Below are 20,088 nucleotides of genomic sequence, written 5' to 3'. Positions count from 1 at the left end.
TCCCATTCCCTTCACCTGCTCGCCCTAACTGAAACCTGGCTCACCCCGGACAACTCTGCCTCAATCGCAGCCCTATGCCACGGAGGTTATCTTTTCTCCCATTCGCCCCGCCCAGTCGGCCGCGGTGGCGGCGTCGGACTACTACTTTCGCCCGCCTGCAGCTTCCAACCTCTCCACCTACCTCAGTCTCACAGCTTCTCATCCTTTGAAGTTCACTCCATCCGTCTATTCCACCCACTGCCACTCAGAGTTGCAGTCATTTACCGCCCCCCTGAGAAATCCCTTCCTTCCTTCCTTACCGACTTCGATGCCTGCCCTCCGTCTTTCTTGAGCCCTCATCCCCATCCCTCATTCTCGGTGACTTCAACATCCACACTGACAACCCTTCCGATTCGTATGTTTCTCAGTTCCTCACTCTTACCTCCTCCTTCAACCTCCAACTGAGCCCCACCACCCCTACTCACAAATCTGGCCACTGTCTTGATCTCGTCCTCTCTTCTACTTGCTCACCCTCCACTTTCTGCGTTTCACCTCTTCCCCTCTCCGACCACCACCTTATCACATTCACACTTCAGCACCCTCCCCCTCAATCTCGCCCAACACTAACTACTACGTCCAGAAATCTCCAGGCTGTCGACCCCCCCACCTTATCCTCTACTATCTCTGATCTCCTCCCTTCCATCTTGTCCTCCATATCCGTTGACAAAGCTGTCTCCACTTACAATGCCACTCTTTCCTCTGCTCTTGACACCCTTGCACCGTCCACCTCCCGGCCCACAAGACGTACCAATCCCCAGCCCTGGCTGACCCCTTGCACCCGATACCTCCGCTCCTGCGCCCATTCGGCTGAACGCCTCTGGAGGAAATCTCGCACCCTTACTGACTTCATTCACTTCAAATTCATGCTATCCTCCTTCCAATCCTCCCTATTCCTCGCTAAGCAGGACTACTATATCCAATTGACCAATTCCCTCAGCTCTAACCCTCGTCGTCTATTCGCCACCCTCAACTCCCTCCTCAAAGTGCCCTCTGCTCCCACCCCCCCTTCACTCTCTCCTCAATCTCTAGCCCACTACTTCCGTGACAAGGTCCAGAAGATCAACCTCGAATTCTCCACTACTCCCTCTCCTCCTCTTCAGCCTATATCTCACTCTGTCATCCAACCTACCCAGGCCTCCTTCTCCTCCTTTCCTGCTATCACCGAAGAGGAAATCACCCATCTCCTCTCCTCCTCGAAAGCCACCACTTGTTCCTCTGACCCCATCCCCACCAACCTACTCAACACCATCACTCCTACCATCACCCCCACCATCTGTCATATCCTTAACCTCTCTCTCGCCACTGCATCGGTCCCGGACACCTTCAAGCATGCTGTGGTCACTCCACTCCTCAAAAAACCATCACTTGACCCTACCTGTCCCTCCAACTACCGCCCCATTTCCCTCCTACCCTTCCTCTCCAAGATACTTGAATGCGCCGTTCACAGCCGCTGTATTGATTTTCTCTCCTCTCATGCCATCCTTGATCCGCTTCAATCCGGCTTTCGCCCCCTACACTCAACAGAAACAGCACTATCTAAAGTCTGCAATGACCTATTCCTCGCCAAATCCAAAGGTCACTACTCCATCCTCATCCTCCTCGACCTCTCCGCCGCCTTTGACACTGTCAATCACAACCTACTTCTTGACACACTGTCCTCCCTTGGGTTCCAGGGCTCTGTCCTCTCCTGGTTCTCCTCTTATCTCTCCCATCGTACCTTCAGAGTACACTCTCATGGTGCGTCCTCCTCCCCTATCCCGCTCTCTGTTGGAGTTCCTCAGGGATCTGTCCTTGGGCCCCTTCTTTTCTCAATCTACACCTCTTCCCTAGGCTCCCTGATTTCTTCTCATGGTTTCCACTATCATCTTTATGCCGACGACACCCAGCTTTATCTCTCCACACCACAAATCACTGCGGATACCCAGGCCAAAGTCTCGGCCTGCTTATCCGACATTGCTGCCTGGATGTCCAACCGCCACCTGAAACTGAATATGTCTAAGACTGAACTTATTGTTCTCCCACCCAAACCCACTTCCCCTCTCCCTTCACTCTCTATCTCAGTTGATAACACCCTCATCGTCCCCGTCTCATCTGCCCGCAACCTTGGTGTCATCTTCGACTCCTCCCTCTCCTTTTCTGCGCACATCCAGCAGATAGCCAAGACCTGTCGCTTCTTCCTCTACAACATTAGCAAAATTCGCCCCTTCCTCTCCGAGCACACCACCCGAACTCTCATCCACTCTCTCATTACCTCTCGCCTTGACTACTGCAACCTACTCCTGACCGACCTCCCACGTAGCCATCTATCTCCCCTTCAGTCCATCCAGAACTCTGCCGCACGTCTTATCTTCCGCCTTAACCGATATACTCATGTCACCCCTCTCCTCAAGTCACTTCACTGGCTCCCAATCGGATACCGCATACAGTTCAAGCTTCTCTTACTCACCTACAAATGCACTCGATCTGCGGCCCCTCCGTACCTCTCTACCCTCATCTCCCCTTACGTCCCTACCCGTAACCTCCGCTCTCAAGACAAATCCCTCCTTTCAGTACCCTTCTCCACCACCTCCAACTCCAGGCTCCGCCCCTTCTGTCTCGCCTCACCCCACGCCTGGAACAAACTCCCTGAGCCCATACGCCGTGCCCCCTCCCTACCAATCTTCAAATCAATGCTCAAAGCCCACCTCTTCAATATCGCCTTCGGCACCTAACCACTTCACCTCTTCTCAGGAAAACTTATCTACCCCAACTTGACATTTCGTCCTTTAGATTGTAAGCTCTTCCGAGCAGGGACCGTCCTTAATTGTTAATTTGTACAGCGCTGCGTAACCCTAATAGCGCTCTAGAAATGTTAAGTAGTAGTAGTAGTAGTAGTAGTAGTAGTATCCCAGCAATCTCAAGCACTTTTTGCAGGAGCTAAAGACCTAGAGGATGAAGCCCCTGAGGACCAAGCCCCAACACCTGACTTTTTTAGCGAGAAAGCCTGGTACACCTGGAGGAGAAACTCGGAGAACCTCCAGATTGCACCAGGGACACTGCCTCCGCCTGACCTATAGGTTGTGAGCAAGATGGGGCGTTCCGACCTGCAGCACCTGCAGCCACCGACAAAATGGTGGGTTTCACTGCCAAAAATGAAGGGCCAGCCACCTCCACAGTGCTGGCAAAGGGCACTGAAGGCACGGCCGCCGGAGCGACAGGAGGAAGAGGCACCGTGGCCGCCGGAGCAACAGGAGGAAGAGGCACCGCTGCCGCATCGAGCGTCGTGCAGAACTTGCAGGATCCGAGAGCGCCCACTACCCGACACTGGCAGATGCCACATTGCTAACTTCTCCACCAGAGTGCGGCATTCTCGCTCTCTCTGCGCCCCTTTTTTTCTATGCCAACAGCCGCTCGAAGACGGGAAGCACCGGGGAAGGCAGAAAAAAAGGCAACTCAACCAAGACGGAGTTGCATGCTCGTTCGTGTCTCAGGGAACTTTTCTTAAAAAAAAGAAAAAAAAAACAGCTGCTCGAACACGGGAAGAACTGGGAAAGGCAGAACACACAACTAAACCACGATGGAGCTGCCTGCTCGTTCGTGCTTCAGGATTTTATTTTATTTATTTACTTTTTTTTAGTAAGAGAAAGAAAACTTGGCTGCCTCTCCCAAAAGCTGCACACCTTTTCTCCGAAAAGGGTAAACTCTTCCCTGCACAGCAAATGGGAGATGGGGAGGAAAGGGGAGGAGGGACCCCGGGGACCCCCCCCCCCCCGGGTGTAGCACCCCAGAGGCTGGAAAGGAGGACTCCTACCTACCTAGCCTCTACAAAATAGTTTCCCTAGGCACAGGTGTTTTGTTTTGTTTTTTTAACTAAAGAGATGGAGACTAATGGGCTCACCTTCTTCCACCTGCTGGAGACTGAGAATACTGAGTCTAGGACCACATGGCCAGGGCTCTTATTGGCTCGCTAGAGTCAGAAGTTCTCAGTCTCCACCTACTGGAAGGCGTGCACAACCCATCAGTGCAATCCTGGGCCGGTCCAGAGGAACGCTAGGGAAACAGGGCTTTTCTGCCTTCTAGAGGTCCTCTCCCCTCGTCTTTTGTTGTGCCCTTAATTTCTTTTTTTTGGGGCACTGTGAAGGAGATAAGAGGCAAAGGAGAAGTGGCAAGAAGTGGGGGGGGGGGGGGATGGGGTAGACCGAGCACCACCAGGTGTGCCCCAGACATTCAAAATGCCTAATGACCTAGGAAAATGCAGAAAAAGAGCAATGCCAAAGATGAAACCAGGAGCTCGTGAGAGACCACCTTCTGCCTGCTGGAGATGCAAAACATGGATTAAAAACTGGTTGAAGGATAGGAAACAGAGAGTGGGGTTAAATGGGCAGTATTCACAATGGAGAAGGGTAGTTAGTGGGGTTCCTCAGGGGTCTGTGCTAGGACCGCTGCTTTTTAATATATTTATAAATGATTTAGAAATGGGAGTAACTAGCGAGGTAATTAAATTTGTTGATGACACAACGTTATTAAAAGTCGTTAACTCGCGACAGGTTTGTGAAAAATTACAGACGGACCTTACCAGACTGGGAGACCGGGCGGCTAAATGGCAGATGACGTTTAATGTGAGCAAGTGCAAGGTGATGCATGTGGGGAAAAAAGAACACGAATTATAGCTACGTCATGCAAGGTTCCACGTTAGGAGTTATGAACCAAGAAAGAGATCTGGGTGTCGTCGTCGATAATACACTGAAACCTTCTGCTCAGTGTGCTGCTGCGGCTAGGAAAGCGAATACAATGTTGGGTATTAGGAAAGGTATGGAAAACAGGTGGGAGGCTGTTATAATGCCGTTGTATCGCTCCATGGTGCGACCGCACCTTCAGTATTGTGTTCAATTCTGGTTGCTGCATCTCAAGAAAGATATAGTAGAATTGGAAAAGGTGCAGCGAAGGGTGACTAAAATGATAGCGGGGATGGGACGGCTTCCCTATGAAGGAAGACTAAGGAGGCTAGGGCTTTTCAGCTTGGAGAATAGACAGCTGAGGGGAGACATGATAGAGGTATATAAAATAATGAGTGGATTGGAACAGGTGGGTGTGAAGCGTCTGTTCACGCTTTCCAAAAATACTAGGACTAGGGGGCATGCGATGAAATTACAGTGTAGTAAATTTAAAACAAATAGGAGAAAAAGTTTCTTCACCCAACGCATAATTAAACTCTGGAATTCGTTGCCGGAGAACGTGGTGAAGGCGGTTAGCTTGGCAGAGTTTAAAAGGGGGTTAGATGGTTTCCTAAAGGACAAGTCCATAAACCACTACTAAATGGACTTGGGAAAAATCCACAATTCCAGGAATAACATGAATAGAATGTTTGTATGTTTGGGAAGCTTGTCAGGTGCCCTTGGCCTGGATTGGCCGCTGTCGTGGACAGGATGCTGGGCTCGATGGACCCTTGGTCTTTTACCAGTGTGGCATTACTTATGTACTAGCTATTTAACATATTTATAAAATGATCTGGAACTTGGAATGACCAGTGAGGTGATTAAATTTGCATATGACAACTATTCAAGATTGATAAAACACATGTGGCCTGTGAAAAATTGCAGGAAGACCTTAGGTCATTGGAAGACCGGGTATCCAAATGGCAGATGAAACTTAATGTGGACAAATGCAAGATGATGCACATTAAGAATAATCCAAATCATAACCTGATGCTAGGGTCCACCTTGGGGGTCAGCACCCAAGAAGAAAATCTAGGTGTTGTTATAGACAATACGCTGAAATCTTCTGCCCTGTGTGAAGTGGCAGCCAAAAAAGCAAGCAGTATGCTAGGAATTATTAGGAAAAGGATGGTAAATAAGACCAAGAATACTATAATGTGTCTGTATTGTTCTACGATGCGACCTCACCTTTAAGTATTGTGTTAAGTTCTGGATGCTGTATCTCAAAAAAAAGAAATAGCGGAATTAGAAAAGGCTCAAAGAACGACCAAAATGATAAAGGGTATGGAACTCCTCTTGTACGAGGAAAGGCTTTTCAGATTGGAAAAGAGAAGGCTGAGGGGAGATATATTTGAGGTCTACAAAATCCTGAATGGTGTAGAACGAGAAGAAGTGAATCGATTTATCACTCATTCAAAAAGCACAAAGACTAAGAGACACTCAATGAAGCTACATGGAAACACAAATAGGAGGAAATATTTTTTCAATTAACTAATAATTAAACTCTGGAACTCTTTGTCAGAGGATGTAGTAACAGTGGTTAGTGTATATGGATTTAAAAAAAAAGGTTTGGACAAATTCCTGGAGGAAAAGTCCATAGTCTTCTATTGAGACAGATATAGGGAAGCCACTGCTTGTTTTGGAATGGTAGCATGAAATGCTGCTACTATTTGAATTTCTACCAGGTACTTGTGACCTGGACTGGACACTGTTGGAAACAGGATACTGGGTTAGATGGACCATTGGTCTGACCCAGTATGGCTTTTCTTATGTTCTAATGACTAAGGAGCATCCCATCCAATAAGATATTCAGTTTCTGTTGTCCTCTATTTCCACCTGCTGGTAGACAATCACAACCCACAAGTCTCTGGATTCATCTGCTGCTGACGACAAGGAAATGGTGGCTGTGTTCTGCACGTGATCAGACAGAGGCTGTTCCTCACTACCAGTTGGCCCTGACAAAATGGAACCAGTTCCTGCGCTCTTCTGCATCAAACTGAGCAACGGCCCTGCCACAGAGCTCAAAGTCCAAAGCAAATTCAGATGCTGTGCTACCAACAACCATTTTCTCAGTTTCCCCACAGGATTCCCGGTTTGCACACACTACAATGCCCCGACGTCAGCCTGCGGTCCAACAGCGGGAACACTGCTAAATTGCCTATGCAGAAATCACCATGCACCATGACTGTCACAAACGCAGGACAGCCCCAAGCAGTGAGTCAGGATCCCCTCCCCTGCACCAAGTAGAATTTGCAGCCTAACAAGCAATTCCAAATCAAACTTTAGTAAGACTTACCACTGCTGGCTGCACCCTCCACCCCCCCCCCCCCAAAGCAGACAGTCTCCACAAGTCTTATCCCAGATAAGTAAGAATCAGGACTGATACTGTGTCCTATGATCTCCAGTAAACCTCTTTCCTTTTTTCTCTTTTTTTTTTCCCAAGGTTGTTGTGCAGGAAAAGAACTCCACAGGAAACAGGGGAGAGAAAGGAGGGAAGAAGTAAATTCACGAGGCAGCAGAGACAGGGATCTGAAGACCTCCAGATACGACTCTGCAGGCTCAGACCAGCTGAGTAACTGGAACAGGAGCAAATCACTCAGATTCAGAGACTGCTGGAGATAGAAAATACTGAGGAGCTGGACTGAATGCCAAAAAAGATATGTTTCAGTTTTCTATGTCTAACTGCTGGTTGATGGAACAGTGGGAAGCTACATAATATGTGGTTTTAAGTTTTGATATATTACTAGAGGATTATGACAGACTCGCTTAAAAAGGTGTTGAAACAAATAACATAAGTTCAAAAGGGATGCATTAGACTACAAAAATGGATATACACATCCGTGGCATAAGAAAAGATGTAGGGACAACATTAATTTCATTTACTAATAGATATGCAAATAGATTCTATAAGCAACATGTATCATACTTTTTTTATAAAGAGTTTTTATTTTGTACTAAGTTAAAAAAAACTGCAGCTTTTATAGTAGTTAAGCATTCATTTTGAATGAAAAGGTATTAGTCAAAACTGTATTTATATCTGATGTGTGGATTTTTTAAAATTATACAGTTATAATTAATCATGAATGTATAATTTTTAGAAAGTTATGAGTAAAACTGATATTCCTAAATAGATCCGTCCTTAACCCAGGACTTGACATGGCGCCCCTCTCCCCACCGCTCCCGAATTCAGTCTATTACTCCTCATTGGCAGCAGCAGCCTTTCAAGATATCTGCTCTCGTCAATGGTGGGGCTTTCCCTTGCCAGTCCCGCCTTCTGAGGTAGCTTTCTGATTCTGTGAACTGGGGGGGGGGGGGGGGGGGGAGGGGGGACCAGGAAGATGGAAGGTCCAGACGTCGACACGAGCAGGATGTTCTGAAAGGCTACTGCTATGGGGGAAAGAAAGCAAGAAAGCAAGAAAGAAAAAGAAAGAAAATATAAAAGATGTTGAGTATGGAGTAAGAATAGAGACAGGGACACAGGGCAGTGGTGGAAAAGGGGTGGGATAGGAACACAGAGGAGCATTTTGATCACAGGGGGAACATATAGTAACACAGTAAATGACGGCAGATAAAGACCTGTACAGTCCATCCACTCTGCCCAACAAGATAAACTCGTTTTACATGGTATGCAATACTTCATATGTATACCCAAGTTTGATTTTTCCTTACCATTCTCAGGGTACAGACCACAGAAGTCTGCCCAGCAGTGTTCTCGTACTAAAAGTTCTGAAGCTAACGTCAAAGCCCCTTAAAATTTACACTCTAGCCAATCCATATCTATTCAGTCACGATCAGGGCACAGACCGTAGAAGTCTGCCCAGCACTGGTTTTGCTTCCCAATTACTGGTGTTGCCACCCAATCTTCGCTAAGATTCCATAGATCCATTCCTTCTAAACAGGATTCCTTTGTGTTTATCCCACGCATGTTTGAATTCCATTACTGTTTTCATCTCTACCACCTCTCGCAGGACAGCATGTATCCACTACCCTTTCCATGAAAAAAATACTTCCCGACATTACTCCTGAGTCTGCCCCCTTTCAACCTCAATTTGTTTTCTCTAGTTCTACCACCTTCCTGTCTACGGAAAAGGTTTGTTTGCGGATTAATACCTTTCAAATATTTGAATGTCTGTATCATGTCAAGGATAAGAAAAGAGCAGATGCTGAACATGGGGGAGAAGACAGAAACAGGAGAGATGCTGGAGAAGAAAGATAGGGAAATGTAGAGAAGATGGATGGCACACTCAGAGAGAGAAGAAATGTCAAAGAGACAGGAGACCCTGGAAAAGGCAAGAAAAACAGGAAAAAGCAGAAGAGAAACAGACCAAATCAAATAGAAAAATAAAATGTTCAGGCTACAAAGTCAGAAAAAAATATTTTACTTATCAATTGGACCATGTCAGCTTTGAGAAATGTGCATCTCTGATATCTTGCATTTCTGTTTTTGAGAATGGAGGAGTGCGAACTGGGTGTGTGCTACTGGAGGGAGAAGGAACAAAACCTGGTGTCAGTGTACTGGGGTGCAGGAGATGGGCTGGAATGTGCTGGTGGGGAAGATAAAAAACTGCAGAGCAGTACTGAGAATTCAGTTTGGAAGGGGGGGGGGGGGGGAGAATCATCATTGGGAGATAGCTACCAGCAGGGGGAGGGGGATTTTGGACTAGTTCCTACATCCTAAGAAACTCCTTTTACAAAGTGGATGAATTTTAACATAACATAGTAGCATAGTAAATGACGGCACATAAGGACCTGAACAGTCCATCCAGTCTGCCCAACAAGATAAACTCGTTTTACATGGTATGTGATAACTTTATTTAAATTAATGGACTTTGTAAATTCATCCAGCTTCAAAACAACTAGTTAAATATGCATTTCCTAATGATTTAGGAGATGTTCCTACTCTCATATCAATGTTCTAATTTTCTTGGAAAATTATTAATTTTACAACTTACCTATATTGTTGACTATTTCATAGATGCAATATATTTCATTCATTATTTTCATTTTATTATCACATCCATATAAGTGAATAGCTGTCCTTGAATTTATTCTGACTTTATTCTAATTTCATTAATTATTTTGGCCTGCATATATGTGCAGTTTTAATTGTTTTACTGTTTTTATAAGTTATGTAGATTTTGTACATATTTATACGTATGCTATATATTTGCACATAGATATCATGGATCCCTGACAAAGGCACTTTGCTGAAACACAGTCATATCAGGTCTTTTGTCTGATATGACACTTATATGGCTTGTTTTGAGGCAATGATAAATCAATTTCATTGCTGGACTTTCAAAAGGTGTCTTGAATTAAATGACTTGCTCAAAATCACAAAATAGGTCAGCAAGATCTAAATCCTGGCTTTCTCGGTTCTCAGTCCACTGTTCTAAGCAAGAGGCTATTCCTTAACTTTATTAAGGAGTTATCAAAGATTTAAAATTTGTCTTACCTGTAAGTGTGATAGGAGCCGTGGGTTTTATTCTCATCTGACACTTCACCTGTCTTCCTATGTTCTTTTTGGCAGTTCTCTGACGAGCTACAAGTTTAGCTATCTGTGCAGTCTCTGTGCAAGCCACAGCAGAGCAAATAAGCTGTTTTCACATAACGAGAGAAAAAAAGGGGGGGGGGGGAGGAAGAGAGAGAAAGACATTGATGTACATCATTTTTCAGTTTTATAACAAAAATCTAAGCAAAGAGCAACATAAAAAAATCCATGAACAAAGTAAAAATGAAAATTAATAAACAATTTTTGCAGTAAGAAAGTTAAATTACATATTAAAAACAGTATAGAAGATTTAACAAAGGTACTTTTGGACAGAACACATTTAATGTCAATTAAAGGAAAAGTTAGTTCTTACCTGTTAATTTTCATTCCATTAGTCCCAAAAGATCAATGCAGAGACTTGTGGGTTATGTCCATTTAACAGCAGGTGGGGGGGTGGGGGAGAGAGAGAACGCCAGAGCTCTGCCATATAGGAACCTGGCAGCAGCCTCACTTTTAGTATTGTCAATACCCAAGCAGCAAAGAACACAAACTACAAGTGAAGAATCTCCTGCTTCTATAACTAATATCAAACTGAACAGTAAACTAAAGCCTCACCCCTGTATAATAAAAAGGATTTTAAAGATTGCTTTTCAACTCTATCTGCCTTGACTAACAAGTGCACTCGGAGTCTGTATTTGTGATTAGAAGTAATTCTGTTTAAAAATGATTGTTTAACTTTGTGTGAAAATAAGTTGGAATGTAGAAGATAAGGCACATATCTGAAGCCAGCTTGTGCAGGAAGGAGGCAGGGTATGTTTGAAGTTCAGGAGATAAGCCACCTGGCCAGTGTTTTTTTTTTTTTTTTACCTGAACCGAGAGCGTGTGACTGCATCCTCATGTACATTCCTGTAAATTTTCCTTGGCTCTGAAAATAAGCTTTACCTTAATAAAAAGGGTGACTTGTTGCAGCAGAGCTCTGAGGCTCATCTGTGGGTGGACGCATCGCACAGAAAGACTGTTCCTGGTTATAAAGAGGCTTCCGGCTTTCGCAGCAACGGGCCTCCCAGCTGATGAGATAAGGGCCTGAAATTCCTGACCAGTGATGTTGTATGTATAATATTTTATATATATCTGTCCTACAGCTTTCTTTTAGTTAGATGATTTAATCATTGTATATATCTTACTCATTGTAGATTTTAGAACCTCTAATAAAAAGGTCTCATTTACCTAATATGAATCCAAAAGAATCCTCAGTAATTACTGAGTAGTCTGTGTTAGTGAAGCAGGCTGTAAATCCATAGCAGTACACCCTGCAGAGGTCCAAACATGGCACACAGCCAGTGTGACTGCTCTGCAAAAAAAGTTTTTTCAATCCTGCTCTCTCAAACACCAAGCAGGCAATCACCAATTTTGCCATAGAGAAGTCACTGCCTCCCTTTTTTCATCTTCGTCTGTCAGACTGCATCCTGCCTCCGTCACGATTCTCCACCTAGAGGTAGAATGTCCAGAAACAAGTGCAGAACATAGGGCGGGTCTCTGTATTTATCTTTCTGGACAAATTCTTCGGAATCGGAGGCAACGTCCTCAATTGGTTCAAGGGATTCCTAACCACAAGATCACACCAAGTAACATCTAACTCGACTATTTCAGCCGCATGGGTACCTGAATGCGGAGTACCACAAGGATCCCCCCCCCCCTCTCACCAACTCTATTCAATTTAATGATGATACCCCTGGCAAAATTACTATCAAATCAAAACCTTAATCCATACATTTATGCAGATGACGTAACGATCTACATCCCATTCAAACAAGACCTAAAAGAAATTTCCAATGACATCAACCAAAGTCTCAATATCTTGTATTCCTGGGCGGACGCATTTCAGCTAAAACTCAATGCAGAAAAGACCCAATGCCTAATACTCACCTCCCAACACAACAAGAAAGAATTCACCGCCATTAACACACCAACCCTAAACCTTCCTGTCTCAGAAACCCTAAAAATTCTTGGAGTTACCATTGATCGACACCTAACACTAGAGAACCACGCGAAAAATACAACCAAGAAGATGTTCCACTCAATGTGGAAATTAAAAAGAATACGACCTTTCTTCCCAAGGAGTGTTTTCAACAACCTGGTACAATCAATGGTGCTCAGTCATCTAGACTATTGCAACGCACTATATGCTGGCTGCAAAGAACAAATAATCAAGCAACTCCAAACAGCCCAGAACACTGCAGCTAGACTTATATTTGGCAAACCAAAATTTAAAAGTGCCAAGCCCTTGCGAGAAAAATTACACTGGCTCCCACTTAAGGAACGTATCGCGTTCAAGGTATGCTCACTAGTTCATAAAATTATCCATAGAGACGCACCAACTTACATGTCAGACCTGATTGACTTACCACCTAGGAATGCCAAAAGATCATCCCGCACATTCCTTGATCTGCACTTCCCCAGCCCCAGCTGCAAAGGAATGAACTACAAACTAATGCATGCGTCAAACTTCACCTACCTGAGCACGCAGTTATGGAATGCACTGCCGCGCAGCTTGAAATCTATTCACGAAAGAACAAACTTCCGCTCATTACTGAAGACCCATCTCTTTAATAAAGCCTACCACAAAGATCAACCAATGTGAATATGCACAACTCGCCCATTTATATTCAGAATTGTCTCTTAATATCTGCTTGTATACTATTACTTTGTTTTATTATCATCATGCTGACCAAAACCCTGCAATACTAAATGTTTATTTACTAACATTCTTCCACTACTCATGATGTATTGTAAGATGATGTATTGTAAGCCACTTTGAGCCTGCAAAGAGGTGGGATAAGGTGGGATACAAATGCAACAAATAAATAAATAAAATTAACAGCTAAGAACTAAATTTTCCCTTATATAGAATCCATCAGATCCAAAAACTTGTGGGATGTAACAAAGTAGTCCTCAAGTAGGGCGAGACCACACAGTCCCAGCCTCTAGCACACAGTATCCCAAAGGCCACATCCTGCCTCGCTATAACATCCAATCTGTCTCGCAAAGGTATACACGGAAGCCCATGTAGCCAATCTACAAATATCATCTATCGAAACAGCCTGAGCCTCTGCAAAAGATGTCACCTGAGCGCAGGTGGAGTGTGCTCTCAGTAAAGGTAGCGGAGACTTCCCACCAGCAGGTACGCTGCCGAAATGGCCTCCTTCAGCCAGCATACAACAGTCACCTTAAAGGCCTATTGCCCCTTCCGCTGGGCCACAAACAGCACAAAAACAACGAAAATCATCGATGACTTCCATATACATCTGAGAGACACCCGCCTAACGTCCAGACATCGAAGCACCCAGAAGTCATCCGAATAATCCTCTCAGGAATGGAGGAATGGATCCCTGCATGAAAGGGCCTTTAATTCTGAGACCCCAAAGGTGGACGTGATGGCCACATTGCTTTCAAGATCAAAAGGGAAACATTCTCTAAAGGCTCAAATGGCAACCACTGGAAAGCCTGTAACAACACTGATGTGCCACTCAAGGAAAACCGGCCACCTGAGTGGGTGCAGATGGTTAAACCCTCTCCCCCCACCAGCAGAAACCAGACCAATGCCGGATGTGCTGCCAGTGAAGTGCTCTGGAGGCATCCACGGAAACAAGCCAGAGACGCTACTTGCACCTTCAAAAAGCCGTGCCAGACCCTTCTCCAGCCCTGCCTGCAAGAAAAAGATGTGGGACAATGAAGACACAGCAGGGACCATACCCAGCAATCCGCACCAGGACTCGAATGTCCTCCAGATCCTCACATAAGTGATTATGGTCTACTTCTTCCTCTTCAGAAGAAGTATCGTAATCACCATGTCCGGATACCCCTTCCTTCTCAACTCCGACCTCTCAAGAGCCAGGCCGTAAGACCAAAGGGAGAGGGATCCTCCATGAGGATGGGTCCCTGTATCGGGGGCCCCTGGTCACCTGGCAAGCAAAGCGGGCGATCAAGCAGGAGTCGCACAAGGGCTGTATACCACAGTCACCAAGGCCAGTCTGGCACAACCAGGTCCACCAGCCCTGGATGTCGAGCAATGAGACCCAGAAGCCTTCTAATCATAAGCCAGGGTGGAAAGACAAAAAAGAGCACTGGGGGTCACGTGATGCCGGCAGGCTGAGTGGACGTCCGTAAGGGGGTCCGATGTTGGAGTATTGGCAGAACAATTAGAAGCCAAAATGGTTAAAGTTAAACTATTTAAAAGTTTGTTATAAACAAGGTATGTGGTAGGGGGGGCTTCCCCAAAGGTCGGGGAAGGGGAGGAATGGGAAGTTGGGGCTTCATATGATGGCATTATCAGCTAATTGACCAAGTTTTTCCTACCCCACCGAGCTGAGTTACAAGCGAGCAGACGGGGGCAGAAGCGCTGGCATCGGGGAAGAAATCTAAGACCCAAGGCGCAGTGCTATGCCGGCGAAAACGCCACCTCTCCGGGATCGTGTCACAGCCTCACCCTCTAAGATGGCGTCGGTAACTGCTCCAACTTCAGTAGTAACGTTAGAAGACGAGGCTATTCAAGAGGTAACAAGGCAACTTACAACGGTCCTGGATGACCGATTATCGAAACTGCGAACTTCAGTAGACACCATAAATGAAAATTTGGAAAGGCAAGCCACGCGTCTTCAACAGGCGGAAGAACATATAAGCCGACAAGAAGACAGGACGGAGGCAACCAACGGCAGAATGGTTGCAGTGGAGACGCTGACGCAGAAACTGGTACAACTTACTGATGACTTAGAGAATAGACGTCGGCGCAGCAATATTATTTATTTATTTATTGGTCCACTTGTATCCCACATTTTCCCAGCTTATGCAGGCTCAATGTGGCTAACAAAGCTACAATAAAATTACATTATACAATAGCAAAAATTGGCAAGATAAGAGAAGCTGACAGAAGGGAAAAGAGTGGATAAACTAACAAAATGGGAAAAGAATAAGAGTGTTTAACAAAGCCTACCCCGAAGTCAACAATGCTGTTTAACAAATAAGTTTTTGGCATTTTTTTAAAAAGTTTGATGATCCGTGGACTCTTTCAAAAGTCTCGGCAAAGCATTCCAGGTTCGCGGACTGATGAATGCGAAGGAAGAGGCATAGACTGTCTTATATTTTAGATGCCTGCATTAAGGAGAGTGCAGATTAAGATAAGTTTGAGATGTCACCAAGGAATTTCTCAACGGCAAAAATCGATCAAATCACACATGTACTTCACCGTAAATGATCTTGTGAGTTAAGGCACAGATCTTGAAATCAATACGGTCCTTAATGGGAAGCCAGTGGAGTTTCATACGAAGAGGCTGCGCACTGTCAAAGCGAGACTTACCAAAAAACAGTCTGGCTGCGGTGTTTTGAATCGTCTGGAGCTTCTTCAGAATATAGTGTGTACAACCAGCAAAAATGCCACTGCAGTAGTCGATATGACTTAAGACCAAAGGGTGAATCAGGGTTCGAAAAATATCCTTAGGCAGAAGCTGTTTGATGCGTTTAAGCTTCCACCACAAAGAGAAGAACATTTTCTTCGTGATTTGCTTAACGTGACAATCAAGTGACAGTTGGCTGTCCAGCGTGACCCCAAGAATTTTCAAGCTGTTCGAGATTGGGAGAGTAGTGGCAGGAGTAACCAGAGCTGTAGGGAGAGACTTGTTATGTTTGGAAGAAAAAACAATGCAATGAGTTTTATCCTTATTGAGTTTAAATTTAAATGCATTAGCCCAGGATTCCATAATGGAATATTATGTCCATATTAGGATCATCGGACTCCCAGAGACGGCGCAGGACCGGGACCCTAAGAGATTTTGTTGCAAGATGGCTGCTGGAATATTAAAAGATGAAGAATCAGCAGGGCCAGCTGTGAGTGGAACGAGTCCACCGAGTGGGAGCGGTCAGAGAGGTAGATCAGCGCCCGAGACCAGTCTTAGCTAAAATTCTGGATTATGCTGACAAAAAGGTTGATGCAAGCATACAGAGTGGCTAAGTCTGTGGAATATAAGGGGGCATGTATCCTTTTGTTCCAGGACTATTCGGCCCAGGTAGCAGAACAGAGGCGGTGAATGGGACAACATTGCAAGGTGCTCCATGACAAGGGGATACGCTTTGCGTTATTATATCCAGCAAAGGTGCGTGTAACTCATGAAAATAAGACACTGTTCTTTACTGATCCCCTGGAACTTAAAACATTCATGAACAAGATTTAAAGGTGCTAGCGAAGGAAGAAGCCCCGAAATGAGCAGCGTATAGCCGGAGGAGTAACTGAACAAATAGGAAGCATCTGGATATTCTAGCCACTGAGAAATATTAAATATTGGAATCGTAAGAAGGAAGATGGGCGAGGAAATAAACTAACATAATGGATGGGGTGCCGAGAGAGTGGGCCTGTGAACCCCAGAGCTGAACAGCTGGGAAAGTAACAGACCGAGTTACCTAGACGGTAGCGGCTAAGAGAGGCACCCCAGAAAAAAGCAATTGCCGCATTGTTGAATCTGAAGAGAAAGAGTTTGAGCAATGATCTGAGAGAGAGAAAGAAAGCTAAATTGCTTGGACATGGTACTCAAAGGAGACAATGGACATCTGACATGGAGACAAAGGACTTAGAGAAATTGGACCGAACTTTGAACTTAAGACTCAGATTGATGACATGTGGAGAAGTTTAAAAACGAGGGTCAGATGTTGGAGTATTGGCAGAACAATTAGAAGCCAAAATGGTTAAGTTAAACTGATGATTAATAGAGATTGTTTTTCCCAGAGTTCCGGGTACGACTCCTAAAGTTTTCCTCAGAAATATTTCCTCAAATTATTACTTTAAAAGGAGTGAAGCCTGTGAAAACTGGGATTACTTTAATCAGTGGAATTTGAATTAGAGACTTAAGTATAGGTATTGTTAAATAACTTCTGGTTTTTAAAAGAGAAAGAATGTAATCAGATGTATTATTTTTAACTAATATTGGACAATAAGTATGTTTTCAATGAAATGATTTGACTATACACCGTATTGGCCTTGAAGAAGCCAACCAGATGATCAATGTGGAATAATGAATTAGACGAGTAATATCTGGGGATAAACAGGTTAATACCACGGGTTATTTTTCTGTTTACTGTTTATCTACTTATCTTGTTTCACTCTCTCTATTTAGTGGTCTAAGGAAGAGAATAGAATTACCTGACTGAAATAATTCCTACATATTACTTTCTCTGTATTTCCAGCAAGTTGTTTTATCACTTGTAAAAATGTAAATGGTTATAAATAAAAATTGAAAAAAAAAAGTTTGTTATAAACAAGGTATGTGGTAGGGGGGCTTCCCCAAAGGTCGGGGAAGTAATGGGAGGAATGGGAAGTTGGGCCTCAAATTTGGGGGACAGGAGGGAGGTCCCCAGTAATGTGAGCAAGTAATGAACGTTATTATGTTTTATGATATGAAGAGAGCGGGGACCCCCCTGATGTTCGACTAGCGATAAATGCTTGGTTTAAGATATGGTGATGACATAACCCAATGGCAGAGAAGAAACAGTTGAAGTTGGGAGTGTATGGGGAGTGGCTGTTGTGTAGAGTGGGAGGCTGGGTGGGGATGGCTGAACTATAGAAAGGGCGGAGCGGGGGGAGGGAAGAACGGTAGTGGAGGATGTGTGAGGGGAAGTATTAGGAGGGTGGGAGGGGAAAGGAAGTTGACAGAGGGAAGGGGAGTGGGAAGGAGCACATAAGGGGTGGGGGAGGGAAGGGGCGGGGCAGGGAGGGAGATCCAGGTACTAGGAATGGTAACTTCTAGAAATGGGAGGAGAGGATGTGGGGGGCATGGAGACGGGTGGGGAGATTTGGCTGGGAGGCCTTCTCGCCTATATGGAACAAACAGGAAACAATTGAGAGGGGACAGACACAGACTGAGATACGGCGGCGGCGACTCTAAGGCTCATGACTCTTAATGTGGATGGGATTCACTCTCCTGTTAATAGAACGAGGCTCTTACAATATTTGAAAAGACAAAAAACTGATATAGCATTACTCCAGGAAACCCATTTAGATAAGACAGAACATGCTAAGCTGCGTAGGGATTGGGTGGGCGAAGTTTACTTTGCATCCTTTAATGATCGACAGAGAGGAGTAGCAGTGCTGATAAGAAAGGCCTTGGCATTTACACTAGAGGAAATTATGCAGGATCCGGAGGGAAGATGGGTGATAGTGAAGGGTACCTTGCAGGGAGTAAAAATAGCACTTTGTAGTCTCTATGCACCAAACACATACTCACACCACTTTTTCACTCACCTTCATTCCAAATTAGCAATGAAAGATGATTGTCCTTTAATAGTGGGGGGGGGGGGGGGGGGGGGGATTTTAACTTTGTCAGTGATCCATCTATTGACTGTCAACCCCCTAGGCAGCCCTTGAGGGGCCATAGTAAGAAGGGAGTTAACTATCTGAGTGAGGAATTGGCACTGGCAGATGCGTGGCGACTGCTCCACAAAGAGGAGAGCAATTTTACCTTTTTTTTCTCACCCATATAGGGCTCATGCTCGTTTGGATTATATCTTAGTGTCAGGAGCAGTGTGGGGTAAGACACAAGGAGCGACAATTGGGGCAGCGGAGATCTCGGACCACGCGCCAGTTTGGGTTGATGTGGAATGGAATGTCAACGCAAGGCCAAGTCGTTGGCGCATGAATCCCGCCTCATACCACAGAGTATAGAGTTTAAGGAATATCTGAAAGGGGCGTGAAAGGACTATGTAGCAGAGAATCCTGTGAACGACGTAGGCCCAAGGATGTACTGGGAAGCTGCAAAGGCAGTTCTAAGAGGGAAAATAGAGTATGTGGCAGCCTCGCGGAAAAAACGGGACCAAGCAGTGGTAAGCATGGGGCGAAGGCTGGGAGAGGCTCGTTGAAAGTTTATAGCGAGGCCAGTGGAAGAGAACAGACGCCTATATATGGAGTGTAAGAAAGATATGCAGGGTATGCTTAATGAGCGGGCAGTATATAGCATTAAGCTGTACAAATATGGCTTACATAGATGGGGGAATAAGACTGGGAAGTTGCTGGCCTCTTTGGTCAGGCAACGTGCGGGGAAAACATATATAGTAAAACTGAAGGGGACAAAAGGAGAAAGCATCACTGCACAGAAAGGGATACAGGGAGAATTCACACGGTTCTATGAGGCTTTATATGACAGGGGAGACTTCTCCAGCCAAAGATGTGAAGAGTTCTTTCAGAATTTGAGACATCCGAGATTAGCGTTAGACCAGTGTAGCTGGGTCGCCCATCCAGGACCCAGCCAGACTCGACCCTGCTTAGCTGCCTCTTCCTCCACACGACTGTTGTCTTCACTCCACAGCAATCTGGCTCCTCTGAGCCTTGACTCCAGGCCCTGTGAACTCCCAGGACTTCCTCCTCCCTCCGTTCCTTTCACAGAGGCACATTCAAAGCCCAATGTTTATAAGTAAGAGCTTTTATTTTCTTGCTTCAAATCAACAAAACACCCTTCACTCCAGGTTGTTAGGCTAGCAGCCCAGAGCACAATTCAGGTTCAACACAGTCAAATTCAGGTTCAAAAACAGTCCATATAACTTCAAACTCAGGTTCAAAAATAGTCACTTTAGCTCAGATTACTTCACTTAGGGAACAGTACATTATCAGAGGGAAAAACCAAATAGCTTGGTAGGTTGCAGCCCAGACCTTTTTAGTATGAAACAGTTTACACAGTCTTTCTTGCACCTTCTTACAGCACGGTTACACAGCTTTATTCCCACCTGGTTCAGGCTGGGGTTTCAATTGTGCCCAGCTCTCTTTCTCTCCCACAGGCTGCACCTGTTTCCTCTTTAGCAGAGATTTCCCCCAGTGCCACAGCCTCTCTC

General features: G+C 45.1%; 1 protein-coding gene across 7 annotated transcripts in view; it reads right to left on the bottom strand.

Moving 5' to 3' along the window:
* TDRD7 (tudor domain containing 7) overlaps positions 1–20,088 on the bottom strand; it is a 432,711-nt gene that overhangs the window by 357,329 nt on the left and 55,294 nt on the right. For all 7 annotated transcript variants that reach the window (XM_030194449.1, XM_030194446.1, XM_030194444.1 and 4 more), the window contains exon 3: positions 10,189–10,330. In XM_030194449.1, the coding sequence (XP_030050309.1) occupies positions 10,189–10,330 (142 nt within the window). The remainder of the gene's footprint in view (positions 1–10,188; positions 10,331–20,088) is intronic.

The sequence above is a fragment of the Microcaecilia unicolor genome, chromosome 2 (assembly GCF_901765095.1).
Source record: "Microcaecilia unicolor chromosome 2, aMicUni1.1, whole genome shotgun sequence".
Classification (NCBI taxonomy): Eukaryota; Metazoa; Chordata; class Amphibia; order Gymnophiona; family Siphonopidae; genus Microcaecilia; species Microcaecilia unicolor.
This window is presented reverse-complemented; position numbering and strand designations above follow the sequence as displayed.